This window comes from Thunnus maccoyii, chromosome 22 (assembly GCF_910596095.1).
Source record: "Thunnus maccoyii chromosome 22, fThuMac1.1, whole genome shotgun sequence".
In the NCBI taxonomy this organism is placed as follows: domain Eukaryota; kingdom Metazoa; phylum Chordata; class Actinopteri; order Scombriformes; family Scombridae; genus Thunnus; species Thunnus maccoyii.
This window is the reverse complement of record NC_056554.1, coordinates 22,979,164-23,002,476: the sequence shown is the minus strand read 5'-3', so window position 1 is coordinate 23,002,476 and position 23,313 is coordinate 22,979,164. Positions and strand designations below refer to the sequence as shown.

Below are 23,313 nucleotides of genomic sequence, written 5' to 3'. Positions count from 1 at the left end.
ACCTGCAATTACTTTATAGTGCTTTGTAGTTATGTTTTACTGGCGCTGCATATAATCATCTGTAATTATCTCTCACCTCTGCAACACAACATCCACCCTGCAGCCCCTCAGTTGTAGGTCCCTTTGCTTTTTTTTTTTTCATTGTGTGCATCGTCATGAATAAACCATGTGGATCGACCAGATCACAGCGCCAGCCGTCTCGAAGGTTAATCGACACCAGAGAGAAGACGAAGCAGCTTCATGTCAGTTCACGGTGACAGAAACATGTGAGTTACGGGTCTCTGACGTCTCGTGCTGCCCCCTTTTATTTCAGCTAACGTCTACTGTTGCTTCACAGATCTATTTCGGGCCTCCGTTCCCCGCCTGCTTGTCCTCCTCGCGCTGTCGACACCTCACCTCAGAGAGACAACACCGCATCAGACCACACGGGTTTATTTTAAATTCCTCCAGAAGCTCTGAGATATAAATGTGATGACAATTAAAACTGAGCGAACACCAGAAACAAATCAGCTGTCTGTTAACACCAGACAAAAAACGCTCACAGAATCCACCAGGAAGAGGTCAAAGGTCATCAACCAGGAGTCAGAGGACGGCTTAAGATTACTGAGGATATTCTAGAGACCAAATCCCCATTTATAAGACCTTAAGGTGTGGTTAAATTAAGTTTTTCTATCTTAATTATTGATTTTTTACTCTTTTCTTTACATTTTTCATTAATATAGAGTCCTATCCAAAAGTTTTAGGCACTTTAGATGTTTAGATTCTTCTCCATAAAGCAAAACCACCAGGGAGGCATCTGATTGGTCCAAAATGTATCCTGCAGCATGACAATGACCCAAAACATCCAGCCAGAGTCATAAAGAACTATCGTCATCAACAAGAAGAACAAGGAGTCCTGCAGCAGATGGTCTCTGATCTCACAACCCGATCGCCAGAATACAACGTTTGCATTGTACGTTTCTGCAAACCACAGATATGTTGGATATCTACGTTTCAGTGTCGGCCGTTATCAGTTGAATATTGATGTTTTATGATATGACAACACTGTGGTTAAGGTCTGGTTAGGTTTAGACACAAAAAACTTGTTTAGGGTCAAGGAAAGAGCGTGAGTTAGGGTTAGGGCCAGGGTTAGGGTTAGGGTTGGGGCCAGGGTTAGGGTCAGGGCCAGGCTTAGGGTTAGGGCCAGGGTTAGGGCCAGGGTTAGGGTTAGGGCCAGGGTTAGGGTCAGGGTCAGGGCCAGGGTTAGGGTTAGGGTCAGGGCCAGGGTTAGGGTTAGGGCCAGGGTTAGGGTTAGGGTCAGGGCCAGGCTTAGGGTTAGGGTTGGGGCCAGGGTTAGGGTTAGGGCCAGGCTTAGGGTTAGGGCCAGGGTTAGGGTTAGGGTCAGGGCCAGGCTTAGGGTTAGGGTTGGGGCCAGGGTTAGGGTTAGGGCCAGGCTTAGGGTTAGGGCCAGGGTTAGGGTTAGGGCCAGGGTTAGGGTCAAACCGTGCTCTCTGCTGATTTCCAACTTTCTTCCAACAAACTTCCTAACCATCCACAGATCCCTCCTCCTCCTCCTCATAATAAGATTCAATTCATATAGATCTCATGTGAACTACGTCACTTTAGGAATGTTGATATGATACATATTACACGTGTTGAAATGTAGAGATTCAACGAATCTGTGGTTTGCAGAAACGTACAACGCCGACGTTTTATTGTCGACCAGGCTGGATCTCAACATCATGGAGTCAGTCTGAGATTAACATGAAGAGACAGAGAGACGCCGAAATCCACAGAAGAACTGTGGCAACTTCTTCCAAGATGCAGGAACAACCGACCTGCCAAGTACCTGAAACACTGAACCGAGGAGAACTGCTGCTGTTTTGAAGACAAAGCTGCTCACATCAAATATTGATTTACTTTATCTTCTGTTTACTGAACTTTGTATGAAGTTAATAAATAATGATGGTTTTCGCACAATAAACTGAGACCGAGGAACAAGTGAAATGTCTTTCCAATATCTGAATTAAATCGCTGAAAAAATATAATCTATCATCCAAATATGATTCAACAGCAGCCTTATATGTCTGTTTTGGATGGATTACGTTACATAATGAATAACGAGTCTCACTGCTTTAGGAGACACGTTCCAGTAAAGAGGACGTTTCACAGATCATGTCGTCCTCTGGAGCCGTCTGAGCGTTCAGGACTCTCTCTCTCCGTCTCAGCTGCTGTTACTGCTGTACTTTTTTTATTTTTATTTCCTGTTCTGTTCTGCTGCAGTGACCCACTTTCCACCTCAGGGATCAATAAACATCATCACCTCTCTTTACGAGCATCACTGACGAACGCAACGAAAGTGCAGGAATCCGTCCCGATGACAGACAGCCGGGACAAAAGACTCTCAAACAGGAAACGTTTTACACTTTTTCTTCTCTCCGTGTTGATGTTGATCCACATTCTTTTAGTTCTTAATGACGTTAGTGAAGCTCTCGGGATCAGATTACTGTCTGAAATGTGTCAAACAAATAACATTTTTATTGATTTAGACTCAGTTTCTCAGACAGCTTGACGGAGGATAAACAAACGGTTGAAAAAGTCATTTAAAAAGGTTTTTGTTTGTCCATATTTCTCCTTGTTGATGCAGCTATATTGATTAATAACACAATATTCCATTAAACTCTGATTCTACAAACAAATATTACATGATGTCCATGCCTGAGTTTTGTTTTTAGCTTTACTGATGATGTGTTTTAAGCTTTAAATGCTGGATTGAGCTTTGATTCTTTTGGCTGCGAGCAACTAACAGTAATTTTTTTATTATCAATTCATCTGCCGACTATTTTCTTGATTCATTGTTTTGTTTTGTCTATAAAATGTCAGAAAACAGTGCAGAAGGCCCATTATCATTCTGTCAAATGTCTTGTTTTTCTTTTTACAAACTGAACACATCGTCACATTTCAGATGCTGCAACCAGGAAATATTTGGCGTTTTTGCTTAACCCTCAGGGGTTAAAACAGACAGCAGTGAGAGGAAGAGGAGGATGAGTGAAGAGACGTCAGGTGTCCGTCAGTCTGATCCGTGTCTCTGCCTTCATGTCACATTCAGACTCGGCATTAAAGAGGTCAAAAGGTCAAAGAGATTCCTCATAAATCTCTCTGTTTGTTTCTGCTCCCGTCAGCTTCTTTTAATCTGAATTGAAAAGGTCATAAAAACCTGCCGGCATCTGTTGAAGCTTTTCCTGTTTCTCTTCATCTCGACTGTCACAAAGCATCAGCTGTAGAGCTGAAACGTTTGTTATGACTATTTTGATACTCGAATATTTGTTTTATGTCATTTTTAAAGCAAAAATGAACAAATTGCTGGTTGAAGCTTCTCAGTTTTGTGGATTTGAAGCTTTTCTGTGTCACAAATGATCATAATCTGATTATCTTTAGATTTTGGACAGTTGATGAGATAAAGGAAGATATTTGAAGACATCACCTTGAGTTTAAATTAATTTATAACGAGCATTTTCACTATTTTATAGACATTTTGTAGACAAAACAATGAATCAAGAAAATAATCAGCAGATTAATTGTTATTATTAGCTGAACAATTTCATGATAAATAATGTGGGGTTTTAATGATGGAGGGATGTTTAGAGGAAGTAAAGGAAGATGAAGAGATGACAGGAAGGATAACAGGTTGGTGTAAAGGAGGATGTGAAGGAGTGATGTAAGGATGAAGGAAGACGGGGAATGACGGAGGAATGGGAGGATGTGTGATGGAGAGATGAAGGATGGAAGGATGTTTAGAAAGTTAATAGAGGGATGTAAAGGAATAAAGACGAGGAGGGATGTTGAACAAGATGAAAAGGGGGATGATGAAAGGATGTGTAGATGATGATAGAGGAGGGATGATAAATGTAAATGAAGATAGGAGGATGATGAAGGGATGACTGAAAACGTAAAAGGACGGAGGAGATAGAAACATGATGGAGGGAAGACAGACATAGCTAGTGGATAATAGAAAGGATGGATAGATAAGGAAGGAGTGGAGGGATGACAAGAAAAATTGAGAGACGGAGGTGCCATTAAGGGGTGAAAAAAGGAGGAAGGAATGATGGAGGGATTAAGAGACAATTAGAAGGATGTTTGGAGCGACAACGAGGCATAATTTGAAGGAAAAAGAAAGATGGAGGATTGATTGAAGGATTGATGAGGGGATGCAAATGAAAATGAGAGATGACAGGAAGATGAAGGGATGATGACAGATGTAAAGGGAGGGAGCGGTTAGAAGAATGAAGGATGGATGAAAAGATAGACTGAGATGAATGAAGGAGATGAGACGAGATAACTGGAAACAAAAAGCAAAGGAGAGAGAAGAGATGAAGACATGATGGAGGGATGTAAAAGGAAGTTAGAATGGATGGATGAATACTGGAGAGAAGAAAGGTGGAGGGAGGGACGAAGGTTAAGAACGATGATAGATGGATGAAGGAGTATTTGGAGGAATGACAGGAACGATAGAGGGATGATGAAGGGATACATGATGAAAGGATAACTACAGGGAGAAAGAAAGAAAAGGGCAGATGAAGGAGAAGATGAAGAGAAGATGATGGAGGGATGTTTAAAGGCATCATAAGGGGAGGTAAAGAAGATGAAGGGATGATGGAGGGGTGGAAGGAGGTGCAGAATGAGGATAGACATGTAAAAATGGACAGAGGGATGTAAAGGAGGATGGAGGGATGACTACAGAGGGAGAAGAAGGAAAAAGGAAGATGGTTTTAAGAATAATGGATGGATGAAAAGACAGACGGATGATGGAGGGATGTAAAGAGAAAGAGAGAAGATGGAGGGATGTTAAGAGGAAACGAAGGGATGATGGAGGGATGAAAGGAAGTTGGATGGATGTAAAAGGAGGATGGAGGGAATTCCCTGTTGCGTGCAGCAACAGCCAATCACAGACGGCCTCAGCTCGTCTTGTGTTACGTAATATTACATCCCACCGTCTGTGTTACAGGGGGGTAAACCCTGCTGCTGCTGCTGCTGCTGCTGCCCACCCACCAAAACACCGCGAGAAATCATTCAATATATCACCCATTAATCCACTTCATGTTGAGGAACCAATATCAAGCGTCATTTCTGCGCAATGTGCGTTTTTAAAATATAAAAACACGCATTTTTATCGTGACAAACAGATATATTTATAATGGGAACGTAAATATTCTCAAATGCGAATACCAAGCCAAAAAAAAGCAGAATTTAATGCACATTTTAACGATATTTTGTGATATTGGTGCCCACTGGACAACAGGAATAACAGTGTTCACATCACAGTTGCTTATTTTTTTATGATATTATCAGAAAAGCGTGACTGTTAACATTAAACGTGCTGTGATCGCAGAAACAAACAGACGTCTCTTCTTACCTGAGTGGCTTTATGGAACTGCTTTTTCAACCCCGCCACAGACATCACTTCGGCTGCGGAGAAATTAAAATAGAAATATAAGATTTTTTCTTTTTTCTTTTTTTTTTCAAAACAGCCTATGAAGGCTCTTGAGAGTAATTAGGACCGAGCGGCGGTAAATCCTGCGGTTAACGCTGCCCAGACGTCAATATATTGTCCTTTTATTAGGGTGGAATATTTTCACTGGAATCAGAAGCCGATGATTGCCAGACCAAACCCAGCTGGATCTATTTTCAGTCTGAGAGAGAGAGAGAGAGAGTGAGAGAGAGAGAGAGAGAGAGAGAGAGAGAGAGAGAGAGAGAGAGAGAGAGATCGTCTATTGTAAAAGATGGGTCACCCAAATGGTAAACAAGTGCGGGAAACATCCAGGCTACTTTATACTTTCTACTCCACTACATTTATTTGACAGCTTTAGTTACTTTTCAGATGAAGATTTGACACAATGGATAATATAACAAGCTTTTAAAATACAACACATTGTTAAAGATGAAACCAGTGGTTTCCAACCTTTTTGGCTTTTGACGTCTTACAAAAAGCAGTGTGTAGTCGGGGTCACATTTCACATGTCTATGAGTTGTTAACAGCTCCACCAAATAGTGATTTTTCCCTCTAAACTTCTCACATGCTTTCATTTCAATAAATGTTCAAATGATCCAATATTTCAGCAAAAATCAAAGATTAGAGAAAAAGTCCAAAAACTGAAAACAGATTTGTGTATCAGAACTTTGTTTTTTCTTCTTTCCTCTCCCATTAATCATCTCACCACCCCTCAGATTTATCTGCTGACCCTTTGGAGGGGCCCGACCCCTAGGTTGGGAACCACTGGACTAAACTAGCTAACTGTATATAAAGTAGTGTAAACTAGCTCCACCTCCAGCAGCTACAACAGTAACATGCTGCTCTAACACTGATGCTTAACTATTAATAATCTAATGATGTCATATATAATAATATATCAGTCAGAGGGACCAAACCACTACTTTTACTGCAATACTTTAACTACATCAAGCTCATAATACTTATGTACTTTTACTGCAATACTTTAACTACATCAAGCTCATAATACTTATGTACTTTTACTGTAATACTTTAACTACATCAAGCTCATAATACTTATGTACTTTTACTGTAATACTTTAACTACATCAAGCTCATAATACTTATGTACTTTTACTGCAATACTTAAACTACATCAAGCTCATAATACTTATGTACTTTTACTTAAGTAAAGGGTCTGAATACTTCTTCCACTACTGACATTGGCTTGTGACCCCTTACAGAAAAAAACCTAGGCCAGTTTTACACCCAAAGACATCATCCAATACTTCACAGAAAATCAAAATTAATGCACCAGAACTTTCTTCTTTTCTTTCCCTCAAATTACCGTAACACTGCAATGCTGCATATACTTTAATGCATCAGTATTAATAATCTAATAATGTCATTTGTAATAATAAATATTTTATTTTTATTTTTTTTTTACTGCAGAATAAACACTTTTACTTCTGATACTTTAAGTACATTTAATTGTTAATACGTCTGTGTTTTTATTGAAGTAAGATTTTGAATGCGGGACTTTTAGTGTTTTTAGTCGTTGGTTGAAGCCTCCATCTTTCCAACACAAACGATCTTCGGTGACAGAGCGACAGAGAGGGAGCGTCACGATTTCTGTGACGTTATCACGCTGCCCTCCGCCCCCCACGAGCCTCCCCGCGTCGCCCCTTGAGCACGAGATAATTTATTGTGCTCGTGCTGCTATAATAGAAGAATAATAACAATATTAATAAGATCACGTGATCGTAAATGTGACCGCACGAGACGAAACAACATCTGAATGATGAATGAGAGACATCGAGGGGTTTCAGTGTTTCAGCACCATGGACAGCTCAGGAGGGGGCTAATGGTGCATTCACTTACAGCTGGGAAATGAGAGATTTCATCCAGATAGGAAAAAAATCATTTGAACAATAGAAAACTTTTGTCCAATTTTAATGTAACCATGAAAATTGTGCCATCACATATTTTAGAGCATATTTCTTTAATAACAACCCACTAAGACTCTGCCAGCTTACAGCCATTTATATTGATGACATTTAAAAAAATAAAAAAAACAAATTTTTTGGTTGACACAATCAACCAGATGCTTAACTTGGTCAGAGTAAAGATGATGTTAATTTGCTCTTTTTGAGCTTTTGCTGCACTGAAAGTCAAACAACCACAGCTCTCTTTATGCATTTATCTCATGTCTCAGTTTTCCAGTTTCCAAGTTTTTAAAAAAACTTATTAACCAGTTAACTATTAACCAAACATTTCAACACACAAGCATTCAGTCTGTATGACAAACATACAAGAAATTACTCAAGCACAAGTAAACTATAAAAAAGATGCAACAAAAATGAATACATGAACAAATTTAATAACCTAACGCAATATAAAAATACAATGCATATAATACAATTCAAGAGAAAAAGGGGGATACCATAGAATCTACATTTCCAGTTGTTTTCATAATTTAAAGGCATTTTTACATCTTTGTTTTCCTAAAGATTTAAAGAATATTGAAAATGTTTGAATAATCGTTAATTATCTGTATTTATATGTATATGGAATGCAGCTATTATCACAATATTGCTGCATAAATATTCAAATTCTTTGTTTTTTGCATTAAAATACATATTTGATGTTACTATAAAAACAGAAAATCAGAAGTTACATTTTGTTGGCCAGTGGTAGGATACCAGCAGACGTTTGTGTGTCTTTGTTGCCACCCAGTGGCCGACTGGAGTTATAGCAGGAATATATTGAAGTAGAACAATAATACTGTTGATTAAAGGGGCCTCTATAGGGTGACCAGATGAGAGTGGGTAAAATTCAGGACAGGGGAGTTGGGGTGGGCATTGCCTCCAATATATTACATTCAACTCAACGCTAAAACTTAATATTTTTGTTCCTGAAGTCAACTGACTGTCATTAGGAAAAAGAAACACAATGACTGTGCTGTATCTAACTGTGTGTAACTCTTTATCTGTTACATAAAATTTATTTTATTTTATTAATTTCATCAGGATGGTTTAATTTCAGTATGGTACTACTGTACACAACTAAAACAAAAACAAAACAAAAAAAAAAAAAACAGCCATAATTCATGTAGGCTACAGACATAACAGTGCCCGTCTCAAACTATCAAACAGTCAAATTTTCAGGACAAACAGGACGGGATTCAGGATTCAGGATTCAGGACATCTGCTCATAATTCAGGACTGTACTGAATGTTTCGGGATGTCTGGTCACTCAAGGCACAGCCACAAACACTGAAGAATAAAAACATCACAGGCTCGGCCTTCTAAACAATTAGAGTTCAGTGTGATGTTGTTTATTTCTTACTGAAACAGGGAAACTGTTTTTAAAAAATCTGCAGGTAACATCCTTTAATTACTGTATTCTATCTATATACACAACCAAAAAGACAGATGACTCAAGTGTGAGAAACCTCAGAAGTGCTGTTCACATATGAGAGGTGTGTTTGCATGTGAGTACCACACAGCCTAAACCAGCGGGACCCCCCTGCTCTCTTCCTCTGTGGTGGGTTTCAGACATATAACAGTTCTCTTAAGTCACACTATACTTCCTGTAAGAAATTCAAATATGATTTTTACATTCTCACCACCGCTTGTTTTGTCACAGGCAACTTGGACAAAATAGTAACGGTTTATTTCACAGGTGTCTTCATTTTATACCAATTTCCAGAGTAATTTGCAGATATTTAACAGTTGATTTTTAGGAAATCTTGGTGGAATTTGGTACAAATTATATGAACTGTTGATTCTGTAGAAGACAGGAAATGTGCTAATTATAGAGCTGTTAAGAAACAACCTAATATGCTAATATGTAGGTTGACATAAAACTACATACTGAAGTTTTAGACAGTTAAAAAACTGTAAAGAATCTGGTTTATTAGGATTTTTTACAAATTAACAACTATGTGTGAAATCCAAATATAAATAACCAACTTCACACTTTTTTGTTTTTTCTTATAACTCACCAAATTGCACCAGCCTCTCTGTAAAATGCCCTAAAATTAACCGTTAAATACCTGCAAATTAGTTAAATTAAAGGACCGGTAAGTGTAAGTGTTTTGTTAGCATGAGATGAATGTACAGTATACAAATAAAAATGTAAAGTGTAAATATGTTAACGTCATAATATTTCATATCTATGTGTGGTCTATTCCATCTCCATGACGACATCATGGCTCCTGTCCTCTGCAACAAGCTGACGTGCTACAACATGAAGAGAGAAGAGAAGAAGAAAGAGGGATGAACACAGCAGAAGAAAACAGATTAAAATTCAAACTGTTGGCACACACAAAAATATAGGATAACCTTTGACCTGAACAGCCACAAATGCAGATACCTATTTGGGTCAGTAGTGTTAGTTTTCACCTCTTCTCTTGTCTCTGTATATGAGTCCCAGTATGATGGTGGACAGCAGGTAAGGAGTCCCCACGACTGCAAGGCTTATCAGTCTGCAGACGGACACCAGCGGAGCTCCGTCAGGAGCATCAGGAACTGCCGGGTCTGAAACTGGACAGAGATTTGTGAGTTTTATTTTCAATGCACAAGTTTAAATCTGACAAATTACATATATGCATGAGATCTGTGGGACTTTAAGGAAGATAGCTGCTAGTAGCACATTTACACATGGAGCTGCTGCTGTATCAGAAGGTTCAACTTCTGTTTTTTATTACAACACTGATAAAGCCCCAAAAACAGTGTAAATATCCCAAATTCAACATGTAAAAGAAAGCATTAAATTAAGCTTAAATGTATAGATTGCAGTTAACCATACATACCTACAGAACACTGCATGGTTACTACTACTTACTATATGGTACTAAAGAAATTTAGCTGAATAATAACAATGTCATCCAGCTTTTCACCCGCAATATATTGTAAATATAAATCATACTTCATAGTAAACATAGCTATATCTTTCATTGCTGTGAGTGTATGCATGGCTTTCCATAGATACTGCATACTGAAGTAGGATTTATGTAAATATACACTCATGTAAGGCCAAGTAGTGTCTCCAAATAAAAAATAAATACTCCCAGATTTCACACTCAAAACATGCAGCAAGCTAAGAGGAAATTTTGGGGTGTAGCGGTAAATTTAACAATATCAGGAGGTAAATCATTCAAACCTAACTTGACGATATATCTGTTAAAGGACAGGTCTGGGGCTCTACTGGAATATCTTTGTACAATTAACAGTTAAAAACTCCTTATTTATCTTCTACTGGCCCTTTATGCAGCCACTCAGTTCAGCCTCTGTCTGAAACAGGCCGTTTTAGCTCCTGTTTCTTTGTTTGTGGGCATGATGTCATCACAAGGAGGAAGTAGAGGTAACTTTACAAACTAAGGTTGCATCCGAAACACCATACTAACATGCTATCTAGTACGCTAAAACAGTACCTCCAAAACCTTAGTATGAAACCAATAGTACATGAAGTGCGTACTATTTCCGGGAAAATATTACAGTATGCAAGCACTGATAATAATTACAACTCAGTGTGTCCAAAATGATACATACTATGGTTTATTCACACAAAAGCATGTTGAGCGATAGTACACATATAAAGTATGTAGTGCATAGTATGCAATTTAAGCGTAAGCATCCAGAGCAGACTGAAGTCCTGGATTTTGACTTGAAGGCACCATTCCTAGATAAATTCACTTCAAATTTTGGAACTTTGACCATGTTTAACATCCGACATCATAACTATTTTTAATTTACAGAAAATCACAAGTTTTAATTCACTTCATGCTCCTGAAAAAAGCTAAATCTATGGGTCTCAGTAGTAAAATGAAGTATTTGTTCACCTTTTACAGTCAGCCAGCTCTTTGGTGATTCCCCAATATCAGAGATTTTACACTTGTAGAGTCCTTCATCAGATTTTAAAACACTGTGGATGGTCATGTCTCCTGTAAAACTGCTCCCGATGACGACACCATCTTTATAGAAATTAGCTGTGAGGTTAGAGAACATCTTCCTGTTTCTGCAGCGCAGAGTCACAGCTTCCCGTTCCTTCACAGGAAGGACAGGACTCTCCAGGATCACCGGACCAGCTGAATGACAGACGCAGTTCAGTGTTTGATTAGAAAAATGACATTACAACCAGCCTGTGTGACATATATAGCAACATATTGTTTATGTACGATTTAACCATGACATAAAAAATGATTCACTGCAACAGTTACATGTATTATGTAAATTTAGGATGTTTACTTAGCAGCATCACAAATGCTGTTAAAAACTGTAATCATTAAACACTTTTTCTACAGTGTTGTGCATACATGTTACCACGGTTACCAAGATCTTGTAGAAACTGAGTCCATCCTGCTAAGGGTAATAGATGACTTGCTGCTGCTATGCAATTTAAATTTTCTGGACCTTTCTGCTGCTTTAGATACAGTCGACCACTGTGTACTCCTGGACCGTCTCAGATATGTGGTAGGCATTCAGGGAAAAGCATTACAGTGGTTTACTCTAAATCATACCCACAACAAAGATCTGTATCAGTTATAATCAATAATTTTTCAGCTTCTTCTGCTACTGACTCCTGTGGTGTACCACAAGGCTCCATGCTTGGCCTAGCCTCCATTATAGTGTCATTATACATATTTCCACTGGGGTCCTTCTTTAAGAAATTCAAAGACTGACAGAAAGACAATATGTGGACAGATTTCTTCATTCAGAGGTGAAGGGGTGGATGGAGGCATTGACCCACTGTTTGTTTCCTGTTTCCAACCACAGATAGTTTTTAAAAAAGCGTAACTGCCATCATCCCCTAACCTCAACCTTGTGGTTATTATTGTAGCCATGACAACAAAGGTGGTCTGACTTTAAGGAAGTAGTAACTTTAACCCACAACACATGTTTCTCTAACCTTAACAAAATGATCGTTTTAACCCAAACCATGATCTTTCCTTTCTTTCATGATTTAACCGTAAAAAAGGTAAAAATGACATATCTATTATCACAAAATCCTGTGGTCGACCCTCTTCACTTCAAGCAGACCACAATCCACTTTTTAGGACATTTTCAAACTTGTGTTATTAAGTAAGGTTGGCTGGTTTTCCCCTGTGGTATATTTCATTTGAGCAGATCTGAACTCTGCACTTGCTTTCTTGAGAGGAAGTGGTCACGGTGAGGAGTGAATGTTCTCACCAAAATACATTTGAACTATTTTCAGTGTAAGAAGCGTCTCTGTGCGTTTCTTTGGACTGCACCTGAATTAAACTGAGAGCAGCTAAAAGGAAACTGAACCAAACAGACAAAAAAACAGAATTTATTTTAACCAAACCAAACGTGTCAGGTGTAAAAGCAGATTAAAAAAAACACACGTTGCTATTACATAGTTTGTCCACCTGAGAGTATTGTATATATTTCCAACACTAAAATATCCCACTCAGTACATACTGTACCTTCACTGTATCTTAAATAACCAACTTTAAGGGAATCAAAGCAAAAAATGTTTACGTATTTTATGTGTCATATTTTTCAAACTGCCAAATATTGATATCTGTATAGGCCAAGTGGGTAACTCCCAGACTGAAAAAGGAAGCCAATGCTGAAGTGCCTTAAACCTACATTATCTCTAATGGCCCTCTATGACCCTACTTCTCACATTGAGTTTATGGTCTCAATCGCTAGTTTCAAGTGTTCTTCAATACAGCATGATGTTCATTTTTTAAATAATGGCCCCATTTGATAAAGCAAAGCAGATGATAAAGCAGGGTACACTTTAGGGTGAGGCTATGTTGTGATTGACAGGTCACTACCACGGTGACAACGCTGGTTAGGTAATGTTACTATGGCGTAACCCCATTACAGACCTATCTAACAGACCATACCTGTAACTATAAGGTGTACAGTCTGGCTTTGTTCTCCTGAATCAGACTCACACCAGTAGAATCCGGTATCTGACGGGTACATTGTGGTGATGGTGCAGGTCGAGCCCGTCAGAGTTCCCCAGCCGTACGGGCAGGACTCCGATCCTCTGGCAGTTGTGTTCCTCTTCAGCCGACCACCTCCAGCTGAGACCTCACAGCTCAGGGTGATATCCTCATATGAAAAGAACTGAGATTGGCTGGGAATGATTTGGATAGAGACTAGAGGAAGAATGTGAAGAAAACAGCTTGAGAACGATTTCAAAACAACAATCACACTGCTAAAATCTCCTTAACTCAAGTGAAGAAGTGACACCTGTTTGCCATCTGAGTTGAATCTTCTACAATCAAGTGTCATATTCCTGATACAGATGCATTAAACACTTCAAGATGTCCATATATTAGCATCAATCAGCATCCAGTAGAATTTTATTTTTTTTATTTAAATAAAATACAAGTCTTAAAGACATAATATGAATCTACACAGATTTGCATCTGTGGTGCATAATGGAAATCTATTCATGTTTTATACCAAAGTGCACAAAAATTGAAAGAAATTTGCAAAATAAGAACTCATTACCTTCTTTTTTGGTATCAGAAGAAGCAAGTGTATGAAACACACCTAACAAAACATACATGGCAGAGAAAAAAAGAGGAGAAGATTCAGGTTGTTTCTCGATATCTGATATTGAGTTTGAGGGAATAAGACTTTCTCTGAAATATAAGTCAAAGCACAGAGAGAAAGACATCGTTACTCACAGAGGCTGAGATATAGCAGAGTGGTCTCCATCCTTTCTCACCACTTACTGACTGAATCACTCACCACTTCCTCTGCTTTAACTCGCTGTGTAGTGTGTAGATGAGAGACCAAACCACCTTATGATACAAACGCTAGTGTTTCTGGGTCATTAAGTGTGACGTCAGACACCGCTGTCAGTGACAGTGCGGGGAAAACAACTCACTCTTCTAGCTTTTCAGAAACAAGCTGTAGTTAAAGAAAAAAAAAATAGAAGACACTCAAGCAAGGTGGCCCTGCACAGATCTTACAGCTGCCTGACATGACGTTGTTGAGCCATCGCTACAAATAATAATCATCTTATGCTTTTGTTGCTCAATCACTAACTTGAAAACAATGAGAAAAACTCCCAAACACTCTCGCTTACTGCTTGAATATTTATTAGTTCACAACATTTCAGTCTGTCCCACATGCATCAGGTACAGTGCAAAAGTGTTAAGCAATAGGCAATAAAAGTAAAGTGAGGATTCTTTCAAAAATAATGCCATCAATAGTTTTTATTGATCAGCTACCTTGATACAAAGTTCAGTAAACAGAAGATAAATTAAATCAATATTTGCTGTGAGCTGCTTTGCCTTTAAACCAGCAGCAGTTCTCCTCGGTTCAGTGTTTCAGGTACTCGGCAGGTCGGTTGTTCCTGCATCTTGGAGAAGTTGCCACAGTTCTTCTGTGGATTTCGGCGTCTCAGCTGCTTCTGTCGCTTCATGTTAATCTCAGACTGACTCCATGATGTTGAGGTCAGAGATCATCTCTTGCAGGACTCCTTGTTCTTCTTGTTGCTGAAGATAGTTCTTTATGACTCTGGCTGGATGTTTGGGGTCGTTGGCTGTTGTACTTTTGCACAGTACTGTAAATACACATTGGAACTGCCTCAAACATCACCACGCATATATCTTGCTCATCCAAAAAAACACCGTAAAGAATAGGAAAAGCAGTGAATATAATCTCATTAATGAAGACACGTCAGAACAAGGAAGTCCAGTTTTGTGATTTTTTTGTTGATACCCAACTCCATAATGCACCAACTGGGTTGGGTATTTGTCTAATCAATATAGCCTTGAATAGACCTATAGATAAATATTTAATAAAAATAAGATTATAACCTTACATTAAGCAATGTGTAGCACTTTCCACTAGGAGATCTTCACCTCTTGAACCATGCTACCCTTAAATTGTTCTTAAAATCATTTGATCCAAAAAGATTATTGCAGCTTTAGGTGGATTAAACGGATAAATACATTCTTATACTGCACAATTTCTGAACAAAAATTTGAAAAATAGCTGTTTCTAAAGCAGTCAGATAGTCTTTAATCTCAAATTATTTCAGCATGGTAAATGTTGTGGGTTACGCACATTTTTTGTTTTGTGCCGGTGAATGCCTGGAATTTAGCATGACATATTTTGTATCTTTGGCAACATTGTCATCCTGAAATGTGAATGTATCCTATTATCTTATTGTCTGTCTATGCACAGCAAGAGACATCCTTATCTGTGTGTCTCTGTTAGTATGTGTGTTTTAGACTTTCCTTGCACTGACTTCACAGCTTGACATGGTTGACTTCAAAACTTTTTACATGCTGAAACACATTCTCTGATAACTCATGCATATTCATACTTATCATGCATTCTTCCAGACATGCAGGTGACTTACAGCTGCCCTGGAAGATTTTGCTGTGACAATACACCTGTGTTTGCAGCATAAATCACAAAATGGGGCCACTAAGGTCAAGTGCAGAAAACAAAACTTTTGCCGTGATTTGCCTGTCACAGACAAATTTCTTAGTCATGAGATCCGTGATAGCGCCTGTCACGATTGGCCCTCTTTGTCATGAGGTCATCCTGTTGTGAGTTGCCCCACATGCTATGCTTATCAGTGACTCTGCAGCTCCTCTTGGCTTTACGGAGTTTCAGCTCATTGTTTATCTGTCCGGCTGCAACTTTACTGTTTTGGTTCACTCTCAGCGCTCTCATAGCGTCATTTTCGGCCGCAGGCAGCTGTTTTCAAAGAAAAAGCTCTAAAAAGCGACTGTACACTACCTGCTCAGCACCAAATGGCAAACACACACAGTTAGCTGTAGACTAGCTGGTGAACATAGTGGAGCATTTAGTAGCTAAAGAGCCAGATATTTCCCTCAGGAGTTGGTAGAGAGCAAAAACAGAGCTAAAAGAGAGTGAATATTGGACTTACATTCACCAGGTGGACAGAAATGTGTCTCTAAATGAATGTTGACTAGATGTTTAAATAACCAACTGTTTGCTAACATGTTCAACTTATCAACTTAAAAGCTGATGATATGTCAGTGTTGTGTTCACTACTTGTATGTGCTGAAAACAAGCAGTGAACAAAATATCAGCTACACCGCTGCACTGGCTGACAGGTTCCTTCATTATGAAGAGTTTGGTCATGTTTTCAGTCTCCAAAGAGTAGTTCTGTGTCAGGCAGAAGCCACCGAGCATGTGCAGGAAAGCAGTTTTGTTTACAGCTTTGCTAAGTTGTTGTGCTACATATCACACCTTGACTTTGTACCGAAGTTCTCTGAGAAATTTATAATGTAGTAATGCCATTTACCTCACACTGAACTAGTCTCCTGAGACGAAAAATGTGATCACTGGTATTAGTCTTTGGAGCTGTTAGTCATTTTTGGACAACAACAGAGGTCTAAAGTACAGAGGAGAAGATATATCAGGCTTTGGATACACGCACAATACTTGTAAGTAGGATAGATTAATTACTGGTTTGGCTCTGCACATGAGATTTGTTGACAAGAAAAATATAGAAAATTGCCAGCCTTGTTCTTTAATACTCAAGATAGCCTATGTAAATTATGAACAGCAAAGATTAAAAAAAAAATTAAACTATATTTTTGATGGCATTTAGCACAGACATAAGAAATCAATGTACTCTTCATTCATGTTTCCAGCACATCAGCTTTGACTTTATTTTTCATGCACAAACTTCAGGTTTGGCTGCCTGTGTTATGTCATAGATCTACTACTAAACGAGGAACTAACTGGCAAAAAATGGTTCACATACCATCCACACGACACTCCTTCAACTACCTGACACACAGGTCTAATAATCTCAAAATCACTGATAGATTGCAAGGCACTAAGTAAACACATGATGAGGCTTGGCTTGATAATTTTACACAGCAAGAACTAAATGTGCAGACGCAGATAGTGATGATAGTCACTTTGAGTAGAAGGGGTGAGAGTTTGAGGTGGTGCCTGATTCCCAACTGGTGAAACATTCATTTAGTTACAGGATGACCTTGAGAGGTCTGTATGGATTGGCTGGACTCTTTCTGTACGCATGTTTGCTGTCTGCTGTCAAAGGTAAAGTAATTATATCTTAATCCCTTAAACATTTCTTCTTTTTCTTTCCTTTTTTTTGCAAATATAAAGATGAAAACAAATATATTTTGCATTCTGTAAATGTTTGTTGTAGCTGATTACATTTCTGTTATACTAAAAGGATGTATGGTTCACTCGAGAGAGAACATTTAGGGGAGTTTTCAGTGTAGATGATTCTAAATAAGTTTATCCACATACATTATGAGAGATATTTTGCCCTTACTGTATATGCTGTTCATATTCTGAAAGTATCCTCTTATAATTTGTGTCTGTACCAAACTTCATTCATAAATACCACATCAGGCATTAAAAATGGATGATTAATCCTTAATGAAGCTTTCAGAGAGAGTTCTTCTTTAGGTTTTACACTATTTGTTTATGGAGAACGCTATATTATGGTCTTATGTTACCTAAAACAGGAAAACATAACAGCCACCATGATTTCAATGAATTTTATTGAATGTGAAGAATGCAACAGCATTTTTGAATGGTGATTTTTGAATTCCACAATAAATATGGATCAGATTTTTTTTCTTTTGACAGCCTGTGTAAAAAAATGTTCATCAGCTGTACCAAAATCAACAAATATTTCCTGTTTTTGCATATTCTGGGTCACCTTAGGAAAAGTCAGAATGGTATTTAAAGTGTTTTTTTTTATGTATTTCAGATGCAAAAATGAGTCAAATTTGAGGTTAAAGAACGTTTTCTATGCTTCTTTTAATTTGGCAAAAGCACAACAAAACTTTGAATGTGTGATGTAATTGTGTTGTGTTAGTTTAAACTCTGCAATTGCTCTACCTGCCATTAAAACTCCCTACTTACGCATGTAGCTTGATGTTACATGGCTACTTGTTCAAATGCTCTTTCCAGGTGAACCTCGGTTAAGTGGCTCATCGGAACCAGTAGTAGGATTCGTTGATGATGATGTCATCCTGCCCTGTAGACTGCAACCTGCAGAGAGTGTTGCTGAGAAGACAGTTGAGTGGACAAGATCTGACCTTGATCCCGAATTTATTCATATTTTCCGTGAAGGGCAGGAGTTATATGACCAACAAAACTCAAACTTTCGACAAAGGACAAGTCTGTTCCTGCACAAACTGAGGAATGGCAACATGTCATTAAAACTGAGTCGTCTAAAACCCTCTGATGAAGGAAATTACACATGCAAATTGCTTAACAGGGAGAGGGCGGGGGAGGAACTTTTGATCCAAGTTAGTGTTGGTAAGTCTGCGGAAAGATTTTTTTTACAAAAGTGTTCATTTGACTCTAAATTAAGAAATAATAATGAAATACTTACATTTTTAAATGTTTTCTCTTTCTAAGTCGTAGGTGCTGTTTCTGAGCCAATGATCTCCGCCGTGTTCGTTGAAGGCACTAAAGGAGAGCTCAAGTGTGAAGCTAAGAAGTGGTATCCAAAGCCTGAGATGGAGTGGAGGGACGGGATGGCACGTATCATCTCTCGTGACTCCAACAGTACAGAGCACGATGGATACTACTCTGTCTACAGCACAATCACTGTTGAGATGACGCCTAAAGGCATCTACACCTGTACAGTTCGACAACAGAACATCCACCAATCTAAGGAGACAAATTATACTATTCCTGGCAAGTCTTCTTCAGTGTATTTCATGATAAAACACTACCACAGCTTAACGCTGAATCCCCTCATCTTAATGCTAACAGCGTGCTAACATGCTACAGTATCAGAAGCATAGAAACAAGCCACTACCTGTTAACAAACTTCTATTAACTCTTGGATTGTCAGTATGGGAATATTAGCAAGATAATGTCCTCACAGGGCTGCTTCTGTGGCTGTAGACTTTAAAATCTTGTTTAAAGCAGACATAACATATAATGTTATGTTATGATATCAGATGTTAAATATGGTCGAAGTACCAAAACTTGAGATGCACGTATGTAGAAATGTCACCTTCGAGTCAAAAGTCAGGGCTTTAATCTGCTCTGAACAATGTGTTTGTAAGGTTGCCTTACTTCCTCCTTGTGATGAGGTCAGAGTGTTCACACATGCCCATAAACAGCTGTCTGTCCCATAGACTTTGTTTCTAAGGTTTTTTCATGTGTTGTTCACATTGTGTACTCTCATATTTCGGATCTGATCTCATTCAGGCTCCAACATGTAAAGATATGTTTGAGAAGTTTATATTTCAAGTATAGAAAAACAAGAGAAATCCTGCTACTATAGTTTGTTAACGTAGCCTCCAGAGCCAGAGGAGACTTTTTGAAGCAGACCAATCAGAACAGAGTGGGCTCATCAGGAGGCGGGCCTTAAAGAGACAGGAGTTAAAACAGCCTGTTTCAGGCAGAGGCTGAACTGAGGGGCTGCATGAAGGACCAGCATAAGATAAATAAGGAGTTTTTAACTGTAAATCATGCAAATATATTCCAGTAGAGGCCCAGAATATAAATAAACACTTAGAGATGTGCATGACATGTCTCCTTTTAAAAGGAAATTATTTCAATGCCATTTACTCTGTTATTCTGTATTAAACGAATAGTTTAACATTTTAGGTAATATGTGTGTTCTGTATATGACTGTATACTGCTTTTTCTTGTAATAACAATGAAATTGCCAGGTTAACATTTCACCAAAAAGCCTTCTCGCTAATACTGTTTTTTTTCAGCCATTGACATGGAAAAGGAAAAATTGAAAAATTCGGAGTCTGCACTCGGAGGGGTTCTAGGTATATGTGTATTGATTATTGGTGCACTGCTCCTTTGGATTTTCATGTACATATACAGTAAGTGATTTAGCTTCTCTATATGACAAATATGACAACAAATACAAGTAGTTTGAACAATGTGGTTCATGCATCCATTCATACTGCAACTTATGGTTGAAACTAAATATATTTTTCCAGCCTCTAAAACACCAGAACAGAGATTCCAGTGTGTGAGAAGGGCTATCAACAGGGGTAACACATCTTCAGATTTATTTCGTGATTTTAACTGTATATCTAAAAACTACAGTATATTACAGTTGCAATTATGTTCCACAAGCATTACAGAAGTATCTGACGTGAACCAGTTTTCCCTCATGCAGGTGATGAGACTGATGGTGTAAGCAGGAATCATCTGGAGGATGAAATCAATAATCTTCAGGAGCAAGTGTTACATCTGCAGCAAGAAAACGAGCGTTTGGAAGAAGAAAATAGACGTCTGAGAGGAGAAGTTGATAACGAACCTCAGAGACCAAACTCAGCTGGCAACCGCTGCTGCATTTCATGTGGAAATTATCCCAAGAATTAATCTGAATATGAATCTGAAGATACATTGGTTCACTCAATTATAATATAACACTCATGTAACAGTCTCAGTCTTATATGGTTGCATTTGATTCACGTCACCAGCGAATGTTACAACTCCTTTGTCTTTTTGAGGGTTTTTCAGTGTCTATTGGTAGGATGTTTAGCACTGATGCTTCAAGAGAAAGAACATCAGATCTGCAGAGAGTTCACCTTCATCAATCTGTTGAAGACAAAAGGATTTTCAGCTTTTATTTACAATGAATTTGAGTATTTTTAAATTAGCAAAATGACTAAAAGTATAGAGTGAAAAGTCTCAGCACACAGAATAAAATACTGTGGATACTTAAAGAGTCAGACTTCATGTTTATCATTATTCTGATCCAATATATCTTCTCATCTGAGCTCCATACTGTATCTGCTGTGGTTTGAGAGTTGATGCAGCTCAGAAATCCCTCTGAAAGGTAAGAGGCAGAATTATCGACAAAGAAGTCGAAGGGTTTTTTATTTACAAAAAAGGTTTTTCACAATTAGGAAACTAGAGGCTACACAGTTTAAACAGGGCCTTTTAATACCAAAAGAAGAAACATTGATCCTCTCTTGTCCACAACATACATGTTTTTAACCACTAGATGGAGCCACACACCAAGATTTGCCAAAGTACACTTTTAAAAGTGAGTTGTTGAAAAAGTTGATGAATAAAACTGAACCTGCATCTAATCTTGCAGGTCATGATGGTTTAACAGTGAAGTGGAAATTCAAAAAGCCTTGTTGCTGCAGCTGGTTTGGTGAAGCACAAGTTTAGATTCAAATTCTGAGGATTCTCTGAATGTCTTGATTCTGTAGCTCCATATTTTTGTGACATTTAGTGTGTTATTTTGCATGGTTACATAGTCATGACATAATGGTGATAATATTGTGTTATCTAGTTTGACAGTTAGTGACGATCCAGCTGTGGAGATTAAAACAAGACTATGAAACTTCTGTTAAAACTGCACACGCAGTAGAGAGAAGTCAACAGTTCTGCCTCAGTAATGTCACTCAACAATCTGTCTCTACAGTTAGCTGTCATTAGCCTCCACAAGCTACTTAACCTACTGCTGAGTTAAGCTGCAGCAGCAAAACATGATCATGGTGGCTTGAACTTTACCTTTATGATTGAACAGTTTAAAAAGTTATCTGTTCAGCTGCTTTCAACAACATGAGGTCAGATTATAATCACACAGCAGACAGAGATTAAAGTCACAGCACAGCAATCATTTAAAAATATGATTTATTTGTCAACTTGTCCCCACTTTATTCATCTAACAATGGTGTTAACTAAATCAAATTTTAAAGAATGTAACATCTGACAAATGTCCTTGTAATAAAGTGCACATTAATGGAATAACATCCCCAAAATGAATGTAGGGGAGAACGGGGTAAACAGAGCCACCCCCTTTATCTGGGTAACCATAAACAAAATGTAATCATATGACCACAAATTAAGAAAGTATAGTTCACGTTACTCAAGTGGTCAGCAAACCAGAGCAAAAAAAATGATTTTTGTCATGCCAAGTGAATTCATCATGTTACTAAAGTTATCAGTATTGTATCTTAATCAAAAAAAGATATATTTTGGACATTATTACATGTTATTTTAAGTCTGTGTCAGCTACAAAACAAGGTCATAAACATAAGTATGGATCTGAGCCACTGTGTGAAACAGTTTTGTTAAAATGGAGGTTGTGGGGTAAAACGTGTCAGTGATGTTGGGGCAAGTTGAGCCAATGGCTCAATTTACCCCCAAAATTATTTTCTGATATTCTAGAGACTAGAGACACTGTTTTACAAGTGTTACAATGTTGACGAATAAATACCTAATTGTTGACTGATGTTAAGTTTAAGCCACACACAAACATGCTGCACATACAGACAGGTGACAAATTAAAGGAAAAACCAACATAAAGTGTTTTAGTAAGGTGTTGGGCCACCATGTGCTGCCAGAACAGCTTCAATACACTTTGGCATTGATTCTACAAGTCTCTGGACTCTTCTGGAGGGATGAACACCATTCATTCAAAAGATATTTCCTCATTTGATGTTTTGATGATGGTGGAGGAGAGCGCTGTCTAACACATCAGTGCAAAATCTCCCATAGGTGTTCAATTGGTTTGAGATCTGGTGACTGTCAAGGTCATTGCATATGATTCACATCATTAAACACTCATCAAACCATTCAGTGACCCCTCAAATGTGCTTCCATTTAATGTTTTTTAAGCTTTTTAGTCAGTGTCACACCAGCATGACACGAGGTAACACTAACTGATTTAAAGTGCTGGAGGTAGCTTAATCCTCATGATTTAACAAAATCTTATATTGTAGAAATAATAATAATTGAAATGACAGAACAATATGAGAATATATAACTGCCCTGCTCAAAGGCATGTTGACAGTTGATGTTAAGGGAGCGGAGAGCGTTTTAACTTGAAATTAACTTTATAAGGAAAATTCAGCTCTGAACTCACACATGTCAAAA

The 23,313-nt window shown here is 38.2% G+C and overlaps 2 protein-coding genes and 1 long non-coding RNA gene across 4 annotated transcripts in view; 2 read left to right on the top strand and 1 right to left on the bottom strand.

The window, feature by feature from the left end:
* The window catches only part of LOC121889665 (endophilin-A1-like), a 32,430-nt gene extending 26,828 nt beyond the window's left edge, over nucleotides 1-5,602 (bottom strand). Inside the window, exon 1 of one of the 2 annotated variants that reach the window (XM_042401818.1) lies at nucleotides 5,393-5,602. In XM_042401818.1, the coding sequence (XP_042257752.1) occupies nucleotides 5,393-5,437 (45 nt within the window). In that variant the 5' untranslated portion in view covers nucleotides 5,438-5,602. Of the gene's footprint in view, nucleotides 1-76; nucleotides 259-5,392 lie in introns of those variants that run through there. The other variant, XM_042401817.1, reaches the window with a different exon arrangement.
* A 12,762-nt stretch (nucleotides 5,603-18,364) lies between these two features.
* Nucleotides 18,365-19,570, top strand: LOC121889741 (butyrophilin subfamily 1 member A1-like). Its single transcript, XM_042401937.1, has 2 exons — nucleotides 18,365-18,753; nucleotides 18,856-19,570. Exons 1-2 carry the CDS (start codon nucleotides 18,390-18,392, stop codon nucleotides 19,221-19,223), a joined length of 732 nt encoding a protein of 243 aa, XP_042257871.1. The 5' UTR covers nucleotides 18,365-18,389; the 3' UTR covers nucleotides 19,224-19,570.
* A 619-nt stretch (nucleotides 19,571-20,189) lies between these two features.
* Nucleotides 20,190-21,080, top strand: LOC121889834. The gene is made up of 3 exons (XR_006093665.1): nucleotides 20,190-20,291; nucleotides 20,412-20,465; nucleotides 20,594-21,080. It is a non-coding gene; the product is annotated as an uncharacterized LOC121889834 (long non-coding RNA).
* Nucleotides 21,081-23,313: the final 2,233 nt, after the last annotated feature.